The 24,308-nt window shown below is 44.6% G+C and overlaps 1 protein-coding gene across 2 annotated transcripts in view; it reads right to left on the bottom strand.

Annotated features, from left to right (window-relative positions):
• The window catches only part of PIK3AP1 (phosphoinositide-3-kinase adaptor protein 1), a 43,663-nt gene extending 20,471 nt beyond the window's left edge, over window positions 1–23,192 (bottom strand). The window contains exons 1-6 of one of the 2 annotated variants that reach the window (XM_035138125.3): window positions 22,761–23,192; window positions 15,010–15,417; window positions 9,725–9,876; window positions 3,876–4,020; window positions 2,305–2,447; window positions 373–502 (exon numbers count right to left, since the gene is read on the bottom strand). In XM_035138125.3, the coding sequence (XP_034994016.1) occupies window positions 373–502; window positions 2,305–2,447; window positions 3,876–4,020; window positions 9,725–9,876; window positions 15,010–15,417; window positions 22,761–22,788 (1,006 nt within the window). In that variant the 5' untranslated portion in view covers window positions 22,789–23,192. The remainder of the gene's footprint in view (window positions 1–372; window positions 503–2,304; window positions 2,448–3,875; window positions 4,021–9,724; window positions 9,877–15,009; window positions 15,418–22,760) is intronic. The other variant, XM_088669459.1, reaches the window with a different exon arrangement.
• Between the last annotated feature and the right edge of the window lie 1,116 nt (window positions 23,193–24,308).

The following is a 24,308-nucleotide window of genomic DNA, read 5'->3' as shown; positions in this document are numbered from 1 at the left end:
TCTAAGTTCATGTCAGGGGTAAAGGCAGGATTTAAATATAATAAAACAACAACAACCAGAACATTCCCTGCAGAGAAGGCTCTGATGAGCAGGATTTAACACACACCCAGCAGCTGATGAGCCAGGGGGCTAAATTCTTATATTAAACCACTCCGGAGCACACCTGTCTCTAGAAGCAGATGTGTTACTCTAAAAAATTTTGTGTTGAGCTGAGAACAAGAGAGCTTGACCAAACCCTCTATCCTATACTACCTTGTATTGTGTGGGATGATCAAACACGCCAAACTGGCATTTCCTCTCTTTTTTTATTCCTACCATTGTACTGTGCCTTTTCACAGAACACAATAACTTTCAAACCACCACCACACTTACATGCAATGTCTTCTTCCTCTAGTTGGTTGATCCCTAACAGGTGCAAACCACTCGCAGGAAGGTTCTTTTTCATTGACTCTGTCAGGATTTTGTCTAGTGCTTCTGTGTTGTAAGGGATTATTTTAAATGCCTGAATGCAAGGAAGGAACCCGTTCATATCAGATTATTTCAGCCAGACAGTATGCTCTAATATATCAGGAGTTCATCCATCACCTGTAAATCTCAAGAACAGAAGTCATCCCCTTCTGGGGAACCGTTTACCCACATTCAAAGGCACACCTGATATTTAAGCAAAGGTGCCACAATACTGATTGCACCGTTGTCCATCTATAGCAGCCTTTGCCAAACTGATGCCTTCCAGATGTATCGGGCTACAGCTCTTACGACGACTGTGCTGGAAGGGGCTGATCAGAATTGTACTCTGATACATCTGGGAGGGAACTGCACTGGCAAAAGCTGCTCTAGAGTCTGTGGCTTCCCAGTAGATGGCTCCTAGGAGAAATTAGGTACCTCAATACCTTAAGGCAGGCATGTCAAACCTGCGGTCCTCCAGATGTTTTGGCCTACAACTCCCATGATCCCTAGCTAGCAGGACCAGTGGTTGGGGAAGATGGGAATTGTAGTCCAAAACATCTGGAGGGCCGCAGGTTTGACATGCCTGCCTTAAGGACTGCCTCTCCCCATATGAACCTACCCTGCACTTATCATGTGAGGCCTTTCTCTGTGTCCTCATTCCCTGAGAGGTTTGGAGAGTGACTACACGAGAACAGTCCTTTTTTGTGGTAGCTCCCCATCTGTGGAATGCTCTCCCCAGAGAGACTCACCTGGCGCCATGTCTTTAGACCCCGGGCAAAAACATTCCTTTTTACCCAGGCCATTGAACAGTGTATGGCCTTTTAAAAGTGGGGGGATGGTTATGATTTTTTCATGAGGTTTTAATTGTCTTTTATTATTATGCTACATAAATGTTGTTTCTAATGCTGTTCACTGACCTGGGATCTTCAGATAAAAGGCAATATATGAATTGAATCAACAACAACAACAACAATAATATGCACACTCTCACACACACTTACATTTAATGAGATTATAGCTTCCTAAAAGAAGCCTTTCATAAATCGTTAAGTGATGAATGTCTAAACACATGTTAGTGCAGGGATTGTATGAAGCAGAGGTTACTCTTTTTATATCTCAAGGTCTCTTATTCAATTTCACACTGGAACTGAGAGGCACAGTAAGAGGGTTTATGGGTGCTCCACTTTTTGTCTGAATTTAGAAACTTAAGCTACTAACTTTGCATAATATATAGAATAACATCCATTCAGCAGCAGCTGATGTCAGAGTCACACAGTTCAGGTAACCCATAGACCTCATCATTGATTTTTGTTTTGTTTTTGTACTCCATCTTTCCCACTATTGCGGAGACTTCCAAAGCAACTAGCCTCTTTTTTGCTTCGCTGCAGCAATGAGCAAGCCCTCCCTTTCATCACTGCTATTGCAAGCACCTTCCTCCACTGTTGTTCCCAAACAGAAAAAGTGAATGCTTAACTCGTGGTGCCATGGAGCAAATTCTTTCTAGCTACTGCTGCATCTAAAATATGTTTCCACATCACACAGTAGTAAACATGCTCCTTGTTCCTTCTTGAAATAGGAAATAAAATAGCAACCTAAATTTCCATTTAAATTCATAAATACTGTGCCTCCATGGCTGAATTTTACATGGAAGGTATATTGCAGTTGTTTCACAGATCTTTTTCAAACTAATCATTTCTATTGCCACCCTGGATTTTAAAACAAATCAAAGCAGCATGCCCACCAGGCATAGCTTGTGTCTCTCAAGACTACAAGAATTATGCTGACATGCAGTTAGCTATTTTTCAAGGTTCCTCCGCTGATTCAAGTTATCTCCTTTGCCCCATCTTTAACATTTACCTGACACATAAATTCCACTGGATTTGCTGCAGTAGACAGCAAGTTGCTAATTTCTTCCATGTCAGTGTAATAGCAAATGCTTGCTTCAGCTATCATTAAATCCCCGGAAAACAATCGCAGGCATACAGCTCCAGGCGATAGGTCTGTGGGATAAGGCAAAGATTAATCAGTAACAGACAAGGTACAAAAGAAAACCCACTATGCTAGAAGAATCAATAAAGAACAATGCTCTGCGTGGCCTTCCTTTGAACACAGTTGGTACAGTTCAGCTTTCGAGGAATACTACAGAGGCCCACCTGCTGACAGGTAGTGCTTGGTTTCTTGGTGCATCTCTAAAAGCAACATCGGCTACCTATTCATTCCTGGGGTCATTCATTCCCTAACAGCCAAGGTTGCTGTTAGGGATGCACCAAGAAACTAAGTACTACCTGTCAACAGGTGGGCCTCTGTTTCCCTCGAAAGCTGAACTGTACCAACCATGCCACCCAAAACCAGTGGTGGAGCTGCTGCTGCTATGCCTCTTTCACATGTATCTGAAAGTGTGGAAGAGCTTAACATGCCAAGAGAAACCTACAGGCTCCAGCAGTGGAAGCGATTACGTAAACCTAAAGTTATGGAAGAGAACAAAACTGGAAGGTCAAGAATCACCCAGCAGCACAATCAGTGCTTTCAACTTGCTTTAGCCGTGATCATGTGATGAAACCAGAGAATGCAGGAAGTATTTACTCAGAACTCCTGGCCTAAACAAAGCCCAAGAAGCAGTCCTGAGTCCTTGCTTTTTTATTTATTAATTGGCACTGGGTGGAGGGGGGAGCCCTAGAATGATTCAGCACTGCCCCAGTCCTCTCTGATGAGCAGTTTCAACGAAACCTGTTGCAGTTTACAGTCGCAAACTCCCTTAAAAGAGTCATGCATGAAAACTAAACAGGGTCCATGCCACAGCCCTAAGCACAATCAACTGCACTACTCAGCCCTTAGGAAAGTGAGAAAAAACTCCTACATATAGGAAAAAACTTGTTTCCGTTAAGGATTTTCATACTCTCCAGGCTGTCATTTGAATAAAAATTAACTTAGCTTCCACAACATAATCCTTCCTATTTTGAATGACAAATCTAAGTTCCGTTATGCTTCTAAAATTACCACACAGCAAAAATTAAGTGCAGCTCTGGCCATTTGGCAGAATGTGGGAGAAAGAGGAAGCGCAAGCCAGCTTCTGCTTCCTGTGGAGGCAGCCCTCTAAACATCTGGAGCTCAGACGTCAACCAACCCATGATGATGAGACTTGCAAGCCCCCACTTCAGACGCAATGCAACATGCTAACAGGAAGCATGGTCTAATCAGGCTGTTTTAGCTCTACTACACTCTAGCAACTATCTATTTGTGGCTTCATGTATACAGTTTTAGCTTCCAGTGCGCTCTTTTTTGGAGCCTTCATAAGAGGACGTGGTTTCTTTCACTTTCTGCTTACTTAGCTGATGCTAAATTTGCCTCTGAGATAAGGTGCAATTCTGTTTAATATTTTCTGCTGCAGAGAAGGGTTTTAGCAAAGCAATGCCAATTTTGGCACCTACCAGGTGCGGAAACCGAAACAGTGTATTCATTCTCTATCCTGGCCAGAACTCGCACTGACTGGCAGCTCTCGGAGGAAAATTCCACTTCCATTTTTACGTGGCTATCCAGCTTACATTTTAGGATGATGTAAACTATTGTCTTCACCTAGAAGTAGAGCATAACATTTTAGAAACACAGTAATTATCTGCAGGCTTTTGAATGCTGTTCAGTCATTATTTATTTGTTTTGCTTAGCAATCCCTTTCTCCACAAAATGTGCCCAAAGTGACTTGCAATAGTTTAAAGCATTAAAATGAACACATTATATATACACATATACATATATATACATATATACACACACACACATATATATTAACAACTTCTAGTTTTTTGGCTGTAAAATCAATCCTTCTGCAGAGAAAGTAGCACAGGATCTTGAGCAGAATCTTCAGAATTTCCTGTTTCTTGCTGCACAGAGAGAAGGATGGGAGATAATGACGGTTTTCACAGAACTGCAGTTGAGAAGGAATGTGTGGAGATTCCCCAATGGGGTAGGGGAGGCAGTTGGTTGGCAAAGGCTGGTTTAAACCAGAGTTAAGCTTAACTGTGTTTCAAGGAAAATGAGGTGTGATGGTGCACAGGGCAAAAAAAATCAGAGCCACCTTGCTCCTCTCCTGCTCCTCCCCTGCATGCTGGGAGCTAAGCCATGGTTCAGCTCAGTGCTATGTCCAAAGCAGGGTTCATAGTTTGTCTGTATCCGAATAAACCACAAGTTGTTGCCAATAACATTTCTTGGCTTGCAAAGTTCTTGGCTTGCCATTAAGGGGGAAACAAGCCATAAGCCCAGGTCTGGAAGTACAGTGGTACCTCTACTTACGAATAGAGCTCTGTCCGCCATCTTGGATGCGGTTTAGATAGGATTTTTCTACTTACGAATTTTTTGATAGGGTTGCTTCTACTTACGAATTTTTTCTCCCAATGCATTTCTATGGGATTAGACTTACGATTTTTTTCTACTTACAAATGTGCGTTCGGAACGCATTAAATTCGTAAGTAGAGGTACCACTGTAAAGCTAAACCAAGCCATGGTTGGCTTAGCTCCCAGCGTTGCAGCAGTAGCACAGCTGAGGAAGAAGCAAAGCAGCATGGTAAGGCTTTAAACCATGGTAAGGCTCAGCTATGGTCTAAAACCTAAGGTCCAGGGGCTGGATGCAGCCCAATTGCCTTCTCAATCCGGCCTGCGGACGGTCTGGGAATCAGCGTGTTTTTACATGAGTAGAATGTGTTCTTTTATTTAAAATGTATCTCTGGGTTATTTGTGGGGCCTGCCTGGTGTTTTTACATGAGTAGAATGTGTGCTTTTATTTAAAATGCATCTCTGGGTTATTTGTGGGGCAAAGGAATTCATTCATCATCATCCCCAAATATAGTCCAGCCCAGGAAGGTGGCAGGTTTGAAAATTAATTATCAAAAAATGATGTTACTCACCAAAAATATGGATGCAAAAGAGAGGGAAGAGTTACAACAACAGACAGGACTAGAAATTAAAGCAAAAGCAAAGTACCTAGGCATCTGGATAACACCAAAATGTATAAAATTATATGATGACAACTATAAGAGAATATGGGGGGAAATTAAGGAAGATATGGAGACGTGGAACAAGCTATCTCTATCATTGTGGGGAAGAATATCAGCTGTCAAAATGAACATACTTCCGAAGATGATGTTTTTGTTTCAAACTATATCAATTCTGGGAGGTATGAAATGTTTTACAGAGTGGAGAAAAGAAATAACAAAATTTATCTGGAATGGTAGAAGACCTAGGATTATATACCAACTGCTGACCGATAGAAAAGAAAGAGGGGGATTTGCTCTCCCGGACTTAGAATTATACCATGTGGCAGCAGGACTAGTCTGGTTAAAAGAATGGATAACCTTGAAGGATCCAGAATTACTCGATTTAGAAGGGGTGAACAACAGATTTGGTTGGCATTCATACTTAATTTACGATAAGGTCAAAGCCCACAAAGGTTTTTTAAATCATCTGATAAGGAAGTCATTATATCTAATCTGGGCAAAATATAAGGAAATCCTGGAGCCCAAAATACCTTTGTGGGTATCACCAAAAGAGATGGTAACAGTGAAAAAACTTAATATGGATGTTAAAAATGCCACATACCAGGAACTACTAGAAAAGAAACAAAATGAGTTATCTCTAAAGAAATAAGAAATAAAAGAACATCTGCTGATTGGCTACAATATTTCCAAATAAATCAAAGGTTTATTTTAGACAAAAAATTGGGACTTGCAAAAGAAAAATCGAAATTTGAAATAGAATTGATGCAGAGGAAAGGAAAATACATTTCACGCCTATATGATCTGTTGCTGTTGCTAGAATGGGAACTTAAAGAAGAAAAAACAAAATCAGTAATGATAAAATGGGCCCAAGATCTCAGATATAACGTCCTAGTAGAACAGTGGGAAAGACTGTGGAAGGAAGATATGAAATTTACTGCCTGTTATAACCTAAGGGAGAATGTATTAAAGATGATGTATAGGTGGTACCAAACACTGGAGAAACTTGCCAAAATGTATAAAAACAATTTGTCTGTGTGCTGGAGGTGTAGTGGAGAAAAGGGATCTTTTATACACATGTGGTAGAGTTGTCCCATCATTCGCAATTATTGGAATATGATTTTTGAAGAACTTTAAAAACTACTAAAACATACATTTAGAAAAAAAACCCAGAAATATTCTTATTAAATATAGTATCAGAGGATATTAAAACAACAAAAAGGACATTACTAATGTATGGAATAGTAGCACCAAGAGTCCTATTGGCTCAAAATTGGAAATCCAAAAATTTACCCAGCATAACAGATTGGCAAACTCTGATGTTAGAATACCTACAGTTGGCAGAAACAACAGCAAGGATAAGAGGACAAACGAGAAAAAAAACACAGGAGGAATGGAGGATGTTCAAAGAATATTTATTGAACAATGGAATATCTGAAACCCTAATAGCAGACTTAGGCTGAACCTAGCATAAACAGTAAGAAATGAAACGATAAGCAGATATAGTATTCATAAATGTACGATAAAATAAGAATAACATAAATTACAGAGAGAATAATTGGAAGAGTTGTTTTTATAGCTAACTAGTGTAATTCAGCCCGTTGAGTAAACGGGCGCTAGAACATCCCGGGGTTCGGAGAATAAGAATGAGGAAGAAAGGAAGAATAAGAATGAGGGAGAGGAAGAAAGATGGGAAGGAAGAAAAGAGGGAGCAGGAGAGAAAGGAAAGAGGGGAGAGAAAGAAGAGTAGGAAATGAGGAAGGGAATAAAGAAGGAAATAAAAAGAAAGAGAGAGAGAAGATAGAAAGGGAGAAAGAAGGAAGGAAGGAGAGGGAAAGAAAGAATAAGAATGAGGGAGAGGAAGGAAGGAAGGAAGGAGGGAGGGAGCAGGAGGGAGAGAGGCAGGAAAGAGGGGAGAGAAAGAAGAGTAGGGAATAAGGAAGGGAATAAAGAAGGAAATAAAAAGAAAGAGGAAGAGAAGATAGGAAGGGAGAAAGAAGGAAGGAAGGAGAGGGAAAGAAAGAATAAGAATGAGGGAGAAAAAGAATGAGGGAGAGGAAGGAAGGAAGGAAGGAAGGAAGGAGCAGAAGGGAGAGAGGCAGGAAAGAGGGGAGAGAAAGAAGAGTAGGAAAGAAGGAAGGGAATAAAGAAGGAAAGAAAAAGAAAGAGGGAGAGAAGACAGAAAGGGAGAAAGAAGGAAGGAAGGAGAGGGAAAGAAAGAATAAGAATGAGGGAGAGAAAGAAAGATGGGAATGACGGAAGGAAGGAACGAAGGAAGGAAAGAGGGAACAGGAGGGAGAGAGGCAGGAAAGAGGGGAAAGATAGAAGAGTAGGAAAGAAGGAAGGGAATAAAGAAGGAAATAAAAAGAAAGAGGGGGAGAAGATAGAAAGGGAGAAAGAAGGAAGGAAGGAGAGGGAAAGAAAGAATAAGAATGAGGGAGAGGAAGGAAGGAAGGAAGGAGGGAGGGAGCAGGAGGGAGAGAGGCAGGAAAGAGGGGAGAGAAAGAAGAGTAGGGAATAAGGAAGGGAATAAAGAAGGAAATAAAAAGAAAGAGGAAGAGAAGATAGAAAGGGAGAAAGAAGGAAGGAAGGAGAGGGAAAGAAAGAATAAGAATGAGGGAGAGAAAGAAAGATGGGAAGGACGGAAGGAAGGAAGGAAGGAAGGAAGGAAGGAAGGAAGGAAGGAAGGAAGGAAGGAAGGAAGGAAGGAAAAAAGAGGGAGCAGGAGGGAGAGAGGCAGGAAAGAGGGGCAAAAAGCAAAAAGGGGCTGCCCGCGCGAATGCCTGGCTGCCTGCTCGCGCCGCCTCGGACGCCCCGTCGCTGAGGGGGGAGGAGGCGGGCGGTGCAGAGGACAGGGAGAAGGGTCGTTTTCGGTGCCGGGTAGGCAGGCATTCAACAGGTGGAACACTCCATAAAAAATAAAAATAAAAGCGCAGCCGGGAAAGGGGCGGGCGCCAACGGCTTTCTCTCCCCTCCGCCCAAAATGCTTTAATTTCCCCTCAAACGCGGCAATGAGAGAGGGGAGCGCTGGCGGCAGCGGCAAGGCCGGATCGTAACCCCGGCGCTTGGCTATAGGAAAAGCCGGGGCCGCGGCCGCCACTTCACGCCGCGCTGCCCGGAGAGGCAGGCACAACGGGCGGCCTGGAATGGAGGGGAAGCCCTGGGACCCACGGCGCACATCCCTGCCGGTGGAGGGTGGAGGCGGCTTCGTGTGACCGGAGGAAAGGAAGGACGATGTTCGCAGGGCAGGGGGAGTTGGGAGGTGGCTGAGGGGAGGAGCGGCGGCTGCCGCCGCCTCACGATACGCCGCCAGGAGAGGTGGGCACAACCAGCGGCCGGGCGAGAACGGAGGGGAAGCCCTGGGACCGCGCAGGCGTCGCCTCCGTCGCTGCCTCCACCGGCGGGGATGTGCCCCAAGGGCCCCAGGCTCCCCCGATGGACTACCGAGCAGCTGAAGAGGCTGAGCGCTGAGCAGGCGGGAGAATGGGGTGCGGGAAGATGGCGGCGCTGGCAGGGCCCACAGCAGCAGCAGCCGCTCTCGAGCGTGAGGCGTGAGGAGAAGCTGCCAGTGGCTCGTTTACTGAGTTCTGGTTCTCTTCATTGGTGGGGAAAGCGCGTGGTGTGTTCGTTCCAAGTCTCTGGTCCAATCCCTGTGTCCCTGGGGTGGGGCACATGCGCAGTAGCCCAGGGACACACGGGAAAACGTGGACGCAGGGACAACTTGGACTTTATATATATAGATTCTACAGTAGTCAAAAGTCAAAAGCTATTCGAGGTTCAGAGCAAAAGCAGCCTGGGTAGCTGTGGCAATACTGAAGATCAAGTCCCGAACATGAGTGCGCTACTTTAGTTATTCCACAATCAGGTAAAAGCAGGAACACCTGTGCTTTAGGCGCGCCTCAAAGCCAACAGAACTATTTGCAGGTGGGTTAAAGCAGAACTGCGACGCCAAACACCGGGCTAAGTTCCTCATGCCCTTCCCATAACACAGAGAGAAATGCAATGGAATGTCCTCAGGTTGTACTCCAAGCAGGCAAACACATGCAAACAATGCTGCAAATAATAATATTGGAGGTGGGAAAGGAAAATGCCCAAGAGGACGGCGTTGCTTCACATATTTCTCTAACGACACACTAGGGCAACCCTCATAGGATTGCTTATTTAGCCTAGTTATTTAGCAAGGCTCGGTTCTGGAAAATCGTAGTGCAGCCAAGCTGCATGCACAGCACAGCATCACACACACATTTTGCCCTTTTCCCCAGCAACTTTGAAAGAATGGAGACATACCGTACCCCACAGCGAATGCGATCAGGCTGCACTGTAATTAGGCTTCCTAGTCTGGTCACCAAGTTCCCATGCTCTCGGCTCATTGCAATATTGCACGAATGCTGTGCGTCTCTGTCGTCTTCCGCTTCTGCATCAGTCACTGAATCACAGCCAGAATCTAAGTGCAGGACAAAGTTGGTATTACTTCTCAATGCAGTCCCAGCAAGAGGTTCGCTAATTAACTAAGAAAGTCCCTTAAGAAGAAGTTGAATGGTTTATTGAAAGCTAGCGCTAGCAAAGGATGCACATTCTGCACACAGAAGGGATTATCTTATGTTGGCCTCAAGCATAAATTAGTCGGAATCAGAAGAGCCCACTGGACTCATTTTAAGCTGCAGGTGCTAAAGCAGAATTAAGTAGGGCCTGGATGAGTTTGTGACCTACTGGCGTCACTCACATTCAGTTGGAAAAATGACACTTTGGGTTTTCAAAATGCCTGATATGGATGTGATGGAATCAATCTCTGATGCTTCCACTGTGTCTGCCATGTCACTCCCTCCACCTCAGGAGTTGTCAAGACACTCTGTCCAGAGGGGGGGGTACACTACCCATCCCATCCACCTGTCAAAAGGCAGAAACGCTCCCCCCTGTCACCTAAGTCCCAGAGATGCCAGCAGGGGCATGAAATAGTGGTTCAGGCCTCCAGGCAGAGTTCCCCCCAAGTTCCTTAAGTGTTTGCCCATGTACGGTCCAGTCCAAGTTGGGTTTCCCCAACTTGATTCTGTATTGTTTGCACTAAGGATTAAGCGTTTCACACGAGGGCTGAGCTACACGTTCTCCACAGAAGACTTTTGATTTGGGATGTGAATAGTGGGGATGGGGAACGGCAACCCCTGGCAAAATTTGAGCTGATGGCAAGCGAAATTTTGGGGTGGCTGAAACACTTCCCCGCCACCCCCAGGTCCTCTTGCCTGGTGGCACCTGCCGCCCCCCTCCAAAAAAGGCCCCCTGAAGAGACGTTAAATAGCACCACTCTGACAGGGACTTCTGGAGGAAATGGTGGGCGTTTTATTTTTAAAGACATCTTCGTCAAACGATGCAGTAACATAGCATTGCTTAAGGGAGTTTTGGGGGTGGGAGTGATAGCTCATAAAAGCTCCAGTGGCAACAGTGAGTTTCAGCTACTGCATCTGCCATTCCACATCCTGAAAAATCACCTCTCCCCACCCCCTCCAATTTTGTAGCCCACGAATGAGGCAGTGAAATGGAAGATTGCATTCTGACATGGCACAAACCCTATAGAACAGTGTTTGAGATCTGCTCCTTAAGGCAATCAAATGAAGTGAAGTTCATGATCATCAAGTGTCACTGCTTGTGCAGGTATATTTGGACCAAATACTGAGTGTTCACAAACACACAGTATTTTTCCCTTAGCTTCTCCCGCCTTAAAGAAGATGTCTCTTTAAATGTCAAGAGGACCAGTTGAAAAGAACAACTTTCCATTCATCCCAGGTCTTTGTGAGAGTGAAGTTGTTTGAGATTGTGCTTATCTCATCGAAATCGCGAGAGATCTTGTGGAGTGCAAGAGGTCTCGTCCGAAATCAGCGATGATGCCTGCGCCACATGGGCAATGCAGGTGTCATCATCGTCAGAGTGATGCTTTCCATTTCGCCTCAAGCACTGAAACAGGACGCCCTGCCCCTAACAGGGGTGTCCAAACTTTTTTCAAAGAGCGCCGGATTTGATGAAGTGAACATGCGTGAGGGCCGGCCAAAGTTGTTGAGCTTTTTAGCTTTTTAGGATTGAAGTCGTTGAGCTTTCTTTTTACAATGCTGAGCTTTTTTCTAGGATTTTGCCCCAGGGCATATACTGCCACGGGGGCTGGATTAGATCAAACGGACTTTGGACATGCCTGCCCTAGGATGTCCAGATTGGCATTCACTGTGTCTGTGAAAACAAAGCCCTCAGTGATGGCATGGCATCTGTTTAGTTCCTGTATCAAAGGTCCTTCGGAAACGTATGTTTAGATTCCTCTTTTTTATGTGCCTTCTACTGTACCGTGAAGATGTAACTATGAAAACGTGCACATGAATAGCACCAGTGACCCAGCAGAACTTTATTGCTCCATCTGGGATGTTTGACAATGTGCTCTCCTGAGTGCATTGCAAACTTCCACAGGCACATAACCTCCAACTGCAATAAGCAGGTACTAACTAGCAAGTTGCGAAACTTTGCACTAAACTACTGAATAACTGAACCAGACTACTGTGACTTTCAGACATTTTCAAATTCATGCAATTCTTTAATGAACCAAGCAATGTGATAAGAATCGCCCACATGGTTGAACACTATGTAGTTTTCACTTCTGAAGTATCATTTTGGTTAAGTTTTTGCCTTTTTAAATCTCTGCCACAAAAGCCACAAATTCTTATACCGGGATATTTTTAGCATCGCTCTGCTTGTGGTTAAGATTCATTTTTAACTTCCCAGTGATGGTGGTTTGTATGATACCTTTAGCTATTAGGCTTACAGATGCAGCCTAAACATGTTTGCTAGGAAATGGGTACCGCAGATTTCATTTTCTACTCAGCAAGCTTGGGGCTTGTAAACTCTTAAGATGTTATGTGCTCAGAAGCAACACAATATGCTCAACATGCAATTTACTTGTTCTCTGGGCATCCCCACTGACAAGGATCCTGTCACTCAAACTTTGGTTTGTACAAAGCTTTCCCGCTAAATATTTTGGCAAATCGTTTGGATCAAATTTGCAGTCTCAGGAATCAGCAGAGACAAAGTGTCTCTGCAGATTTAGTAGCCTGGCTCTCTGAGCACAAGGGGTTGGGATGAATGCTACGGTAAAATATAAACAGGAAGTAAGCATGCTTAGGCTTGAAGCCTCTGAAATGCATATGCTGAACATTCCTGCAGGCACACCTTAGCAACAATTCCTCAGCATCTTAACTGGAGCACAGTTGTAAGTGGTGGAAATCTCACTCTGAATACAACTGAACAGGTGTTAGTCAAATTTCTTCTTGTTGCTGCTGCTGTTAATTCAAGTTATATACAGCCCTATACTCACAGGTCTCAGGGTGGTTCACAAGATAAAATCACAAAATAAAATCACAAAATACATAATCAAAATAAAAGCAAAAGTAACCAAATAACCCCTCCAACACTTTTTAAAAGGGTATTGGATGTCAATCAGCCAAAGGCCTGGTTAAAGAGGAACATATTTGCCTGGCACCTCAAGGTGCATATTGAAGGTGCCAGGCGAACCTCCCAGGGAAGAGCATTCCACAAACGGGGAGCCACTGCAGAAAAGGCCCGGTCTTGTGTTGCCACCCTCCGGACCTCTTGAGGAGGAGGCACACAAAGAAGGGCCTCAGAAGTTGATCTCAGGGTGGGTAGGTTCAAATGGAAAGAGGCGGTCCTTGAGGTACCCTCTCTGCTGGTACCCTCAAGGAGTTGCCTGGTCGAGTTGTTCCATGTGGTCCAGAGATTAGTTAACCCAGTTTTGGGCATGTTGAACTTTGTAGCACTGGTGACTATCTCTGAGCTGCTTGAAGACAAAGTCTCTTGACTTCTTAACAACTCATCAAATCTGGTTGCAGTGCCCAATGCTGCACCTGGCCCAGTTTCAAGGGATTGTTTCCTGTTGGTGTGGCCCAATGACGTGGACAGGATAATTGCAGCAGTGCATCTGACCACATGCCTTCTGGGGCCCTGCTCTCCCTGGCTGCTTAAAGCTAGCCAGAGTGGGGTGACCAGGTGGGCCCAGGATGCTGTGAATGAGGCATCCTCAAAAAGAGTCCGCTCCTTAAACAGCCCACCCTGGACCCAATGGTGTGTAGTAACTACCAGCCAACGCCACTTTTTGGGGAAAGATGGTAAAGATGGTTGTGGTGGAGCAAATGCAAGTGTTCCTGGATGAAAAATCATTTTGGTCTCAGGCCTGGAATCAGTTTTGGTCATCCTGGTAGATGTTTTTTTACTGAGAGACAGAGGACCCTGTTACTGTTACACAATCTCTCATTGGCTTCTGATACCATTCAAAATGGTACCCACTTTGACCAAATGTTCAGGGTGAGCATTGGAGGCATTATATTACAGTGGAGGCTCCGTGGGAAGGCAGTTCTCATGTAGAGACATGCTAACTGCCTGTTATGGAAATGCAATGCCCCAGCAGCACTAAAGGGCTCTACTCTCAAGGCATACAGGTGTTTTAGCAGTTTAAGAATACCTAAAGCTTTTGAAACTTCACACTTTGCTATAAAGATATTGTAATGAACTCCAGTGGCATTTCAGCAGCCTAAATGGTCTGCAGGATTGTATCACAACTGCAGTGGTAGGTAGGTTGTGTGCAGATTGCTAAATATTTGAATTAATAAAAGTTTGGTTTTACCGAGACTTGACATTACTTTCACTAGCCCTCGTTCCTATGGTTACCAAATACTGGTATATAATAAGGTCACATAGTATTTTATTTTCCATCCATGCTCACTTACTAAGGCTGGCATCACCTGTTTTCTGGCTCTTACTCTCTTGGACTTAGATGGCAGCAATACCATGTCTGAGAGAGTCTTCTCTGAAGTGGCCCCCAGGTATTGGGTAATGACTTCCCCTTCAAGGTGCATTTTCCACCATCGTTGCATGCTTTGCAACGATTGGTCAAGGCACACCTTTGGTTGAATAGATGTCTTCTCTCCTCCTACACAGCTGTTTTGCACAGCTGTTTCGTTAACTTAATTATTGGTTAGCTTTGTGGTTTTATTTTATGGTATGTTTTATGGTCTTGACTGGGAAGGGCGGGGTATAAATAAAATTATTATTATTATTATTATTATTATTATTATTATTATTATTGACGATTTGTACTTGTTTTTATTGCGTTGTTTTTGTAGCCAACCCTAGGGCTATTCAGTGAAGGATGGGTTATATGTGCAAATAATAATTAAATAAACTGGAAGAAATACCATCCATATATGAAATGGTAATAGTGTTAGACCAGGCATCTCCAAACTTCGGCCCTCCAGATGTTTTGGACTACAATTCCCATCTTCCCCGACCACTGGTCCTGTTAGCTAGGGATCATGGGAGTTGTAGGCCAAAGCATCTGGAGGGACGCAGTTTGGGGATGCCTGTGTTAGAGCTTCCCATAAACATTCTGAATTTATAATATTGGCAGCAATTTTCATAGGGTTTGTAAGGTTCTGATGAGATACCCATGAGTGAGAGGTTGGAACAGGAGGCGGATGAGCGACTTAAAGCCACAGTCAAAATCCAAACATTTCAACAGGTATTACCAGGTTACCTCCTTCTGAAATAGCCTTCATGACAGCTTCGACATAGACATCTGGGTCATCATCGTAGGTAAGCTGTTTCCACTGGGACCAGTCCTTGAAGAATTCTTGATAATTTCCACATTCTGATATTCCACAGAATAGCTTCACCACTTTGTGGGGTGGCTGGAGAACCTTCTGCAGGCTCTGAAGGACATCGGGGACATAGAAACTCTGCACCAGCTCAGAGGACAGCAGAATAATGATGCACCTGCTGCTCTTGAAGAGGTCCAGCTGCTCGGTGGAAATAGTAGTTCCGCTCTCCACTTGATAGCTCCAGACTTCTTGGCACGAGCTAAAGATGCTCTCAAGGTAGTTGCACCATTCACTGGCATCGCTCCCATATAGAATCAGCACACTGCGTGCACTGGAGTGTCCTTCTGTGAGGGAATAAAGAATGTAAACATATTATACAAACGGAATCTTGTTTATTTGTTACATTGCTCAGTTGGTAGAGCATAATCCCAGGATTGTGAGTTTAAGCCCCATGTCAGATAAGAAGATTCCTGCAAGGCAGGAGGTTGAGCTAGACGACCCGTGTGGTCCCTTCCAACTCTACAATTCTATTATTTATATCCCACCTTTCCTCCAAGGAGCTCATGGATGGGTACATGATTCTCCTCCTCCCCATTTTATATCATCACATCAACCCAGCAAAGTAGGTTAGGTCGAGAGACAGTGCCTGGGTCAAGGTCACCCGGTGGCTGAGTAGGGACTTGAACCCTGGTCTCCCAGGTCCTAGTCTAGCACTCGAACCACTACACCTGTGGCTCATCTTAACCTGCCGTAGTTGCATCACCAAGCTTCACAGCAGTGGGCAAGGTAAACAGTATTAGGACAGAAGTGTGTCAATAATGACTACGAACAAACCAGTGTTTGGTAACCATAGAAATGAGGTCTAGTGAAAGTAATGTCAAGCCTTGGTAAAACAAAACTTTAAAAAAATCAAATATTTAGCAATTTGTGCGCAACCTACCTACCAATGCAATTGAGATACAATCCCGCAAACCATTTAAATGCCACTGACCAATCCCGCAAACCATTTAAATGCCACTGAAGTTCACTCACATATCCTAAAATTACAATGACACATCTTCTGCATAATTTAGCGTTCATCTCAGAATAAGTATATATCTTGATCTAGCAGTAGTTACATCCCCTGTCTTTACACTGTGCTGGAAATTGGTCAGTTACATGTTGTGAATCATCTGCCTCTAAGTAAATGCAGCAATTCTTTTGGTTCTGTAGACATGCACAATACATGCTCATGCACGACACATGAACTGATATTATTCTGCTCAAATCGTTGCTGTATGTTACATGTCATCTACATTTCTTTAGAGCACAGAACGCACTCTTCCATGGAATTATTACTCCAAGAAGCTTCACACAAAAGCATGCATCAGTTTATGATGCAGAAAAATATATGAGCCTCTCCTTTTGAACATAATATAGCAGGGATTCTCTTACCAGGCAACTCTTGGTTGAAGGAGCTATTTGATCAACAGTGGTGAGATCAACCACAGGAAGTGGTTTTCATTTCCCCATTTTTTGTTAAACTGAATTGTTCTTTTATACCTTTACGCATAGAATTGTGGGATTAACATATAATGTTAATATACTGCAAGAAAACTCAATGAAGCTCCCCTTGATTTCTGCAGAAGAGAAACTCTAACTTACAGCTAACAGCTCAAGCTCCTTCCTGCTGATTGTTAGATTTGGCATTAAAGATGTGCCAATTACTCATAAAATTTAACAAAAGCTTAGCCATGTGAACTTTAGCACAGCTAAAGTAAAAGAAAGGCTACCATTTCTTCAGCTGGCAATGCGTAACAAAACATCTTGTTGTCCTAATAATTCACTACAATTGTTTACAAAAGCTATCAAAGCTTCACAGCTTCTTTGGGAACTGCACCTTAGAAGAGATTTTTGTGCAAGCTGGGGGAAAAACAACTTACCTAGCTTGGAAAATCGGTAACAAACAGCAAGCTGTATAGGATTATACAACACAACAGTCCAACTATAAAACCTTATTACTTGGTGGCCCTGTCACCTCGATACAAGAGGGAATAGGGTTGGAGTGACGGTCCTCACTTGCTAAAATGGTAAATCTTAGCACAAGCCAATTATGCCAGAAGCCTGCTGTGTGAAAAGCATGGCAGCTTAGATCAACATACAGTATTGAATTAACCTCCCAAGGCTTATTTTTGGGGGCTCTTTGTACGCCTTACAATTGCCGGGTCCTAACATGGCAGTGACAGCATTCCTGACAAAATTCCTCATGCGACCATCCTCCAACCCTTCCTTCTCTTCCAACTTTGTTCCTTCCAATAATGGCATCCTGCCTTGAGACCTTGTGGGAGATTTTGCAGCAGTTCGACATGCTCAATGGCTCTTCCTTCCTTCCATTCTGTTTCTTCAGCAAGCATGGCTCCCTCGGGTCCCTGCTTTGCGGACAACTCCGTACTTCATTCCCCATCTGTTATCCACGCCGAGTTGTGGCTCTGGACTTCCCCCCTCAACCTACTCTTATACCCTCCAAGTGCCCCTATTTTCCAGGGACAGTCCCGGAGTTACAGAAGCAGCCCCGGTTTCTGATTTGATCTCAGAATGTCCCGGTTTTCCTTTATCCTCCCCTTGTTATGGAAATCACGGAAGGGGGGGCACATCTTTAAAGTTGTTAAATGTTATAAATATTATGCATAAATGTATCCTTTCAACTTGACAGCTCAGGGAAGTTACCTAGTTTTTAAAATCATATAAAATCAGCTCCAGTTTCCTCCATTCCAATGCTATTTTGCCCTTGAAAAGGGACTCCAGGAAGTGCCCAGAGGCACTTTTCTGAGTTGATTGTCGACCAAGCCTAATCCCATCACCAGAACCACCCAGGTAACAGAGGATGCAAAGCCAGGATGTCATTGTTCTTTTCTGGTGTATACTCAAGAAGTTCTTCCCAGTACTTATCACACATTTACTTTTGCCCTGAACCATTACCCTTATGTTAATCTTGTTTACCAGTATGTTAATATTGTATGTACCTCCCCTTTTCTGAGGGTAACTATGATGTAGGAATGATGCTTTGGAAATGTATTCTGGGATTTAGGTGAGAAGTTTTAAAAGTTCTTGCAATCCTGCTCCCGCTCTTCAGTCTTGGCTCGAACCTATTACGCAATAAACCTTGCTATTTTGCTCCGGTTGGTGGCTGGACTCCTTCCTTTATTCCGCAGTGGACCACGGGCTCTTGCCTGACGAGCTGGGTGGCTGAGCAGCCTCGCACCCAGAATTTTCTATAACACCCTCCATGTCCCAGAGAACAATTAAAAGTGATGTGTGTGTGTGTAGGTGCAAAAATGGAGTCCTGTTTCTACTGGGGGGGGGGGAAATCCTGCACCAAATGAAGGAAATGGTGAAGCTGGCCGACGAAGCCCTTCCTATAATTTTTAAGGAAAAGGTCATCAATCTACTTTAAATTATTTAATTGCAGGCAACCATTTAAAAAAGAAAAGAAAAAAAGAAAATCCATTTACGGTAGTGCTTATTCCTTTAGTGCTAATGGAACCTTACACTGTCTACTGAGAAGTTAAGTCCCACTGAATTCATTGGAGCTTACTCACAGGTAACTGGGTAAAGACTGGGCAGCCTTACACTGCAATCCTAAGCATTTTTACACAGAACTAAGTCCTACGCAGGTGGCGCTGTGGGTTAAACCACTGAGCCCAGGCTCATCCTTCCTTCCTTCCTTCCATTCTGTTTCTTCAGCAAGCATGGCTTCCTCGGGTCCCTGTTTTGCGGACAACTCCGTACTTGCCAATCAGAAGGTCGGCGGTTCGAATCCCCGCGACGGGGTGAGCTCCCGTTGCTTGGTCCCAGCTCCTGCCAACCTAGCAGTTTGAAAGCACATCAAAGTGCAAGTAGATAAATAGGTACCGCTCCGGCGGGAAGGTAAATGGCGTTTCCGTGTGCTGCTCTGGTTCACCAGAAGCGGCTTAGTCATGCTGGCCACATGACCTGGAAGCTGTACCCCCTCGGCCAATGAGCGCTGCAACCCCCGAGTCGGTCACGACTGGACCTAACGGTCAGGGGGTCCCTTAACCTTTTACCTATGTTCCTTATCATTCTCACAGTTTCCGTTGTTGTTGTTGTTGTTGTTGTTGTTACCACCTGTCTTTTCGCCTGACAGGGACTCAAGGCAGCTTACAGCTAAAATTTTATTTCATTCCATATCTCTGTTGAAGGTGTTGTCCATAATCCCGTCCCTCACACATTTCTTTTCTTTACGACAATCCCGCGAGGTAGGCTAGGCTGAGAGGTTGTCATTGGCTCAAGGCGGCAGGTGAATATGTGTATATGATGTATATGTTTCCAGCAAGGTCAAACTCAGGAGAAGCTTCCTGATGCAGAATGTCTCATTTTTATTGGAGAAATGTTGGAGGGTATGCACTCCCAGCCACGCCATAGCACACACCCTCTCTTGGCCTTATCAGGGCCCTCTCTCATCAGCCCATTTCACACCAACTTCCTTTCTCTCCAGCTCTTCCCTCAGCTATGCTGGCCCTGCACTCCTGTGACCTCTTCCCGGTCCTCTGCCTGCTCTATAAACCAGCTTCTGTACCTAAGGCCTATGAGAGGTTCATAACCCCACCAAAGGGGCCATTTCCCCATTTTGAAAGACGCCAAACAGAAAGCGTTGGGTAAGTCCCCCGTGAGTAGAAGCAGCCCTCGCAGGGAGCAAAAATGCTTTAAAAAAGAACTTTCAGGAAGAAAAGTACACGTGGGGAAAGTTTATCTGCTCCCGGGAACCTGGTCCCATGGCGCTTTCAATCTCCCTTTACTCCTTTCTCATTTTGTAGGGGTGCAGCACAGGGCTGGCCCAGAACCTTTTGCTTCCTGAGATGAAAGACAAGATGGCGGCTCTCTTTAGTCAACATACAGAAGCTGACTGGACTGTTAAGTGATTCTTAATTAACTGCAGGCAGTGGGGTAGTATCCTTCACAACGAATGCAGTAGATTAGCTTGCAGGGGCCAGAATACATCACATAGGGTACATAGCTCTCTTCCCAGAGGGGAAATAAGAGAAACAGCAAGGCAGCCGCCACCACTGGCACCCAGCATCTGCTGCCTGAGGTGGTTGGTTCACTTTGCCTAATGGTAGGGCTAGCCCCAATGAAGCATGACTTGAGCTGGGCTATGGGTGCATTGTGTTCAGCCTTCAAAGAGGCTGTCCTATAATTCATGACACCTTTATTTCCCAAGGCAGTAGCTGGAATTATTCATTACATTGAAGTTCCAGGACATTGCCACCAATTCAGCCAGTTTCCCTATCTGAGGAGACGATAGATCCGGCCTCCAAGGAGTGTCTGGTAGCTCTAAGCGGCAGCAGCAGGAGGAGGAACCAGATCTGCTGTCTCCAAGGGTCACCTCAACTTGCCTAATGGGTGGACCGGGCACTCCCGCAAGGTATTACAAGATTCTTAGCTGCCTATATTTTGCCATGGTTGCCTGTGTCCAGCTAATACTTCATATTGTCTTAGAGGTATAGGGCGAATAAGAACCTGACTGCATTTGATGTTGAAGATTTGTAAACAGGTCTCCCAATATATTTTATTTGCTTCAAAGCAGCAACAATGTCTGCTATGCTGATCTGGGAAGGGAGTGTTGGCGTAGGCTTGACATTGTACTAAGTTAGCAGCCTTCTCTCTGCTGTTTTGATACAGCATCAGTCATTCCAGCCATGACTCTTCCCATCATACATGTACAGTAGTTTGGTCCTATGTTGGTAGAACACAGCCATGATAGCTTGGGAAAAGCAGGCAAGGTCTTCTCATTGCATTAATTTATTTGAAATGTGAGCCACCTTGAGGAATGTGATGCACCGAATGCCAAGATATGCATGTAATAAACAGAAATTAAAATAGCTGTAATTTCACATACCATTGCATTGTACTTCCTTTGTATGCGCTTGTGGGGAACGTGGGTGTTGATCCTCATGTGAGAATAGCTCATGCAGCTTGCCATAAGGGACATGCATGAGTTCCCCCTTTGTAAATTACTCTCACGGAAGCACACAGGCAAAAAAGGAAGAGAAACTCACTTGTGCTTTCTGCCTCAGACTGCAGTCTTTAGTAGACTTGGGGATGCACAGAAGACCATTTCCACCACCCTTCTGAGTGATCTCCCCTCCCCATCCCCACCCCTCCCCACCCCTTCTCTACATAAGTGCCTGGAAACTTCCATTTCACTGTATCTGAAGAAGTGTGCATGCACACGAAAGCTCATACCAAAATAAAAACTTAGTTGGTCTTTAAGGTGCTACTGAAGGAATTTTTTTTATTTTACTTCGATCCAGACCAACACGGCTACCTACCTGTAACCAGAAGACCATTGATTTAAGTAAACCTAGTTGTGGCTGGCTTTGCACAGGGCACACATCCTATCCTGCTAAAATGTGAAGCCACCCTCGGAATGATGCTCAGTCCGATGCAAACTACCATTCTGCTTGCTTACAACAGCAAGCTCAAGAAGCCTGTCTAATGCCTTTTTTAAAATTGGCAGTGCTCAGTCCCCAATTCAGCAGTGGAACTGGAGTGAACACAAGTGAAGCAAGCTGAGAAGTGCTGCCAAGCTTGATCACTTCCAAAACAATCCCTAACCATTATTGTTACCCAATCTGCATATCCAAACAAGAAAGGACCTTGAACTGCTGATTCATAACTGTCAAGATTATTCTTCTGAGTGAGAGTTTTAGAGGCCGGCATGGGAGGGAGAGGGTAACTTCAACTGCCCAAACTTTTAACACCCTGACTACATATGACAGTCCAGGTAAAAATATATCAGAAATCTAGCAATAAGAGATTACGGCTGCAGTCCTCTAAACCCTACTGGAGTCAGTGGGATTTGTTTCTGAACAGACATGTAATAGAACAGATTGCGCTGTAAGACTGCAGTTCTTACTTGACAGCAAGCTTAATTTAGATGAGCAAAATTTATGAGTTAATTCCCTGAATAAATATGCACAGGATCAGGATGCTAAGTTGCAATCTTATGCAGAGACAGGCATTCTTAATGTCACTGAGCACAGGTGTGCCTAACTACCGTATGCATAGAACAGGACTGTGTGCAGCACAGTTAGCTAGCAGGAAGGCCCACTGGATATACAGGGCTTGCTCTTGAGTAAACATGCATAGGATCCTAAGTAGGACCTGAAGTCTGAGGAGCATTGACTTCCTAACGGTCAATGGTGTCTTTACCTTTACTTTTAAACATACTGCTCACTGGATCAGCAGGATCTACCGTATATAATAGCTGGGAAAGCGATCAAGCACGATCACCCTTTCCAGCCGTGAAACGAAATGGGGTCTAATTGTCTCACCTGATCTGCATCGATTTGGTGAGATTGGGCAAAGCGCACTTTTAGGGCTTCTATTCCCGAGGTAAAACTGACGAAGCAGCCGGGTCTGGGCTTGAGAAAGGAAACCAAGGGCTTCCTCGGTCCTCGGGGTGGCCACCAGTTTTTTCGGTTAAGGAAGGCGCCTCAAAGTTAAGTTCGCAGAACCCGACTCGTGCTCCCCCCCCCCTTACAAGGCGGTCTGTAGGGCGGCGAAGGGAGCTTGTGAACCCCCGGGCGGCTCTGCTTGAGCCCCCTTCGCCGCGGTAGATAGGCGTCCGGAGAGGCGGCTCCGGCTTTGCGCGCCACGGAAAGCGCTCCTCAGAAAGCGCACTTACCTGGAGCTGCTGCCGCCGCCGCCGCCATTCCGGACTTCTTGGCCTCGGTGAAGCCGAGCTCCGGCCGGCAGCCAGAGTAGGAAAACCGACGAGGCGCTCCCGCTAATCGCGCGGGGCGCCTGGCCCCGTCGGAGCTGCGGGACAGAGAGAGGGAGAGAAGCGGAAGCGCTGGCTCCCTGCGCGCTGGGGCGCCTCTGCAAGAGCCTGGCTGAGGGCGGAGACCACTTCCTCCCTTTCCACGCTCTCCTGCACGAAAGTTAATAGGGGGGTGGGAGCCAACCGCTTCTCGGGGGTGGGGGGGAGATACCCCGTGGTGGCGTCCTCTGAAAAGGATGGATTTTTAATTTTATTTTTAATTCTATTTTAAAAATGTAATAACACATAGCCCGGGGAAATAGAACAGAACCCTGCCTTGCGTTACCAGACAGCACTAATATGCAAAACAAAACTAGCACATCCTCCCCACCCCGGCCGTGTGGAAAAGTCTGGGGTATGCTATTCTTGATGCGTGTGGGTTTCATACCTCCGACTCCATTTAGGAGGTGCTACAACACCACTAAAAGGGACAGGTCATCCTATCGGACCGAACACACACTTTTACCTGTGGTTGCTTTTGGACTTGGAACGGCAGTGCCCATCGTTGGCCATCTCTGAGCAATGCACTCAAAAGAGTGTTTATTTATTTGATTTATATACCACCTTTTATCCTAAGATGCCAGGGCAGTGTACAACACTATTATAATTTATGGAGCATAATTATAATAATAAAAAATAATGTAGAGCATGAGAATGCAATAATCATAACAACAGTCCACATACGCCCCCACACACTTAGATTGTTTAATGGCCAAAGGCCTGGGTAAAGAGGAGCGTTTTCACTTGGCACCTAAAGATATGTACTGAAGGTGCCAGGAGAGCCTCCCTGGGGATAGCATTCCACAATCAGGGAGCCACCACAAAAAAGGCCCATTCTTGTGTTGCCCCCCCCCCCCCCGAACCTCTCAGGGAGGAAGGACATAGAGAAGGACCTCGGATAACAAACACAGGGTCTGGGTCAGTTTGTGTGGGGAAAGGAGGTCCTTAATGTATTGATGTCCTGAGCCATGTAAGGCTTTATAGGTCAGCACCAGCAGTTTGAATTGGGCCCGTTAAATAACTGGCAGGCAGTGCTGATTTTTGTTACAATTATATTCACTAAGCATTTAAAGGCAAACTGCTTTGATATTTTTTCTACAAACAAGAGATATAAAAATTTTATGCAACAACTAGTTTTTTGAATTTGATCTTTCTGAAACAATATGAGAAATAAGCCATCCTTTGAAATTTACACTTATCCATATTTTGCATTGTGTTTCTCCAAATAACCAAAATTTAAAAAATGGGATATAAAGTGAAAATAACATACAAAAATGCACTATATAGGGGAAATTGCTCGTAAAAATGTGCACATTAATCAAAACTTATGAATATTTAATCACAAATTGCAACAGAAATGTGAAGAACTAAATTTTAGATCAGAAAAACGAGAACCCAAGAGCACCAAGATTG

Source organism: Zootoca vivipara, chromosome 5, assembly GCF_965207765.1.
Source record: "Zootoca vivipara chromosome 5, rZooViv2.hap1.1, whole genome shotgun sequence".
Classification (NCBI taxonomy): domain Eukaryota; kingdom Metazoa; phylum Chordata; class Lepidosauria; order Squamata; family Lacertidae; genus Zootoca; species Zootoca vivipara.
Note: the sequence above shows the minus strand (reverse complement) of the source record. Positions and strands in the feature narration are given on the sequence as shown.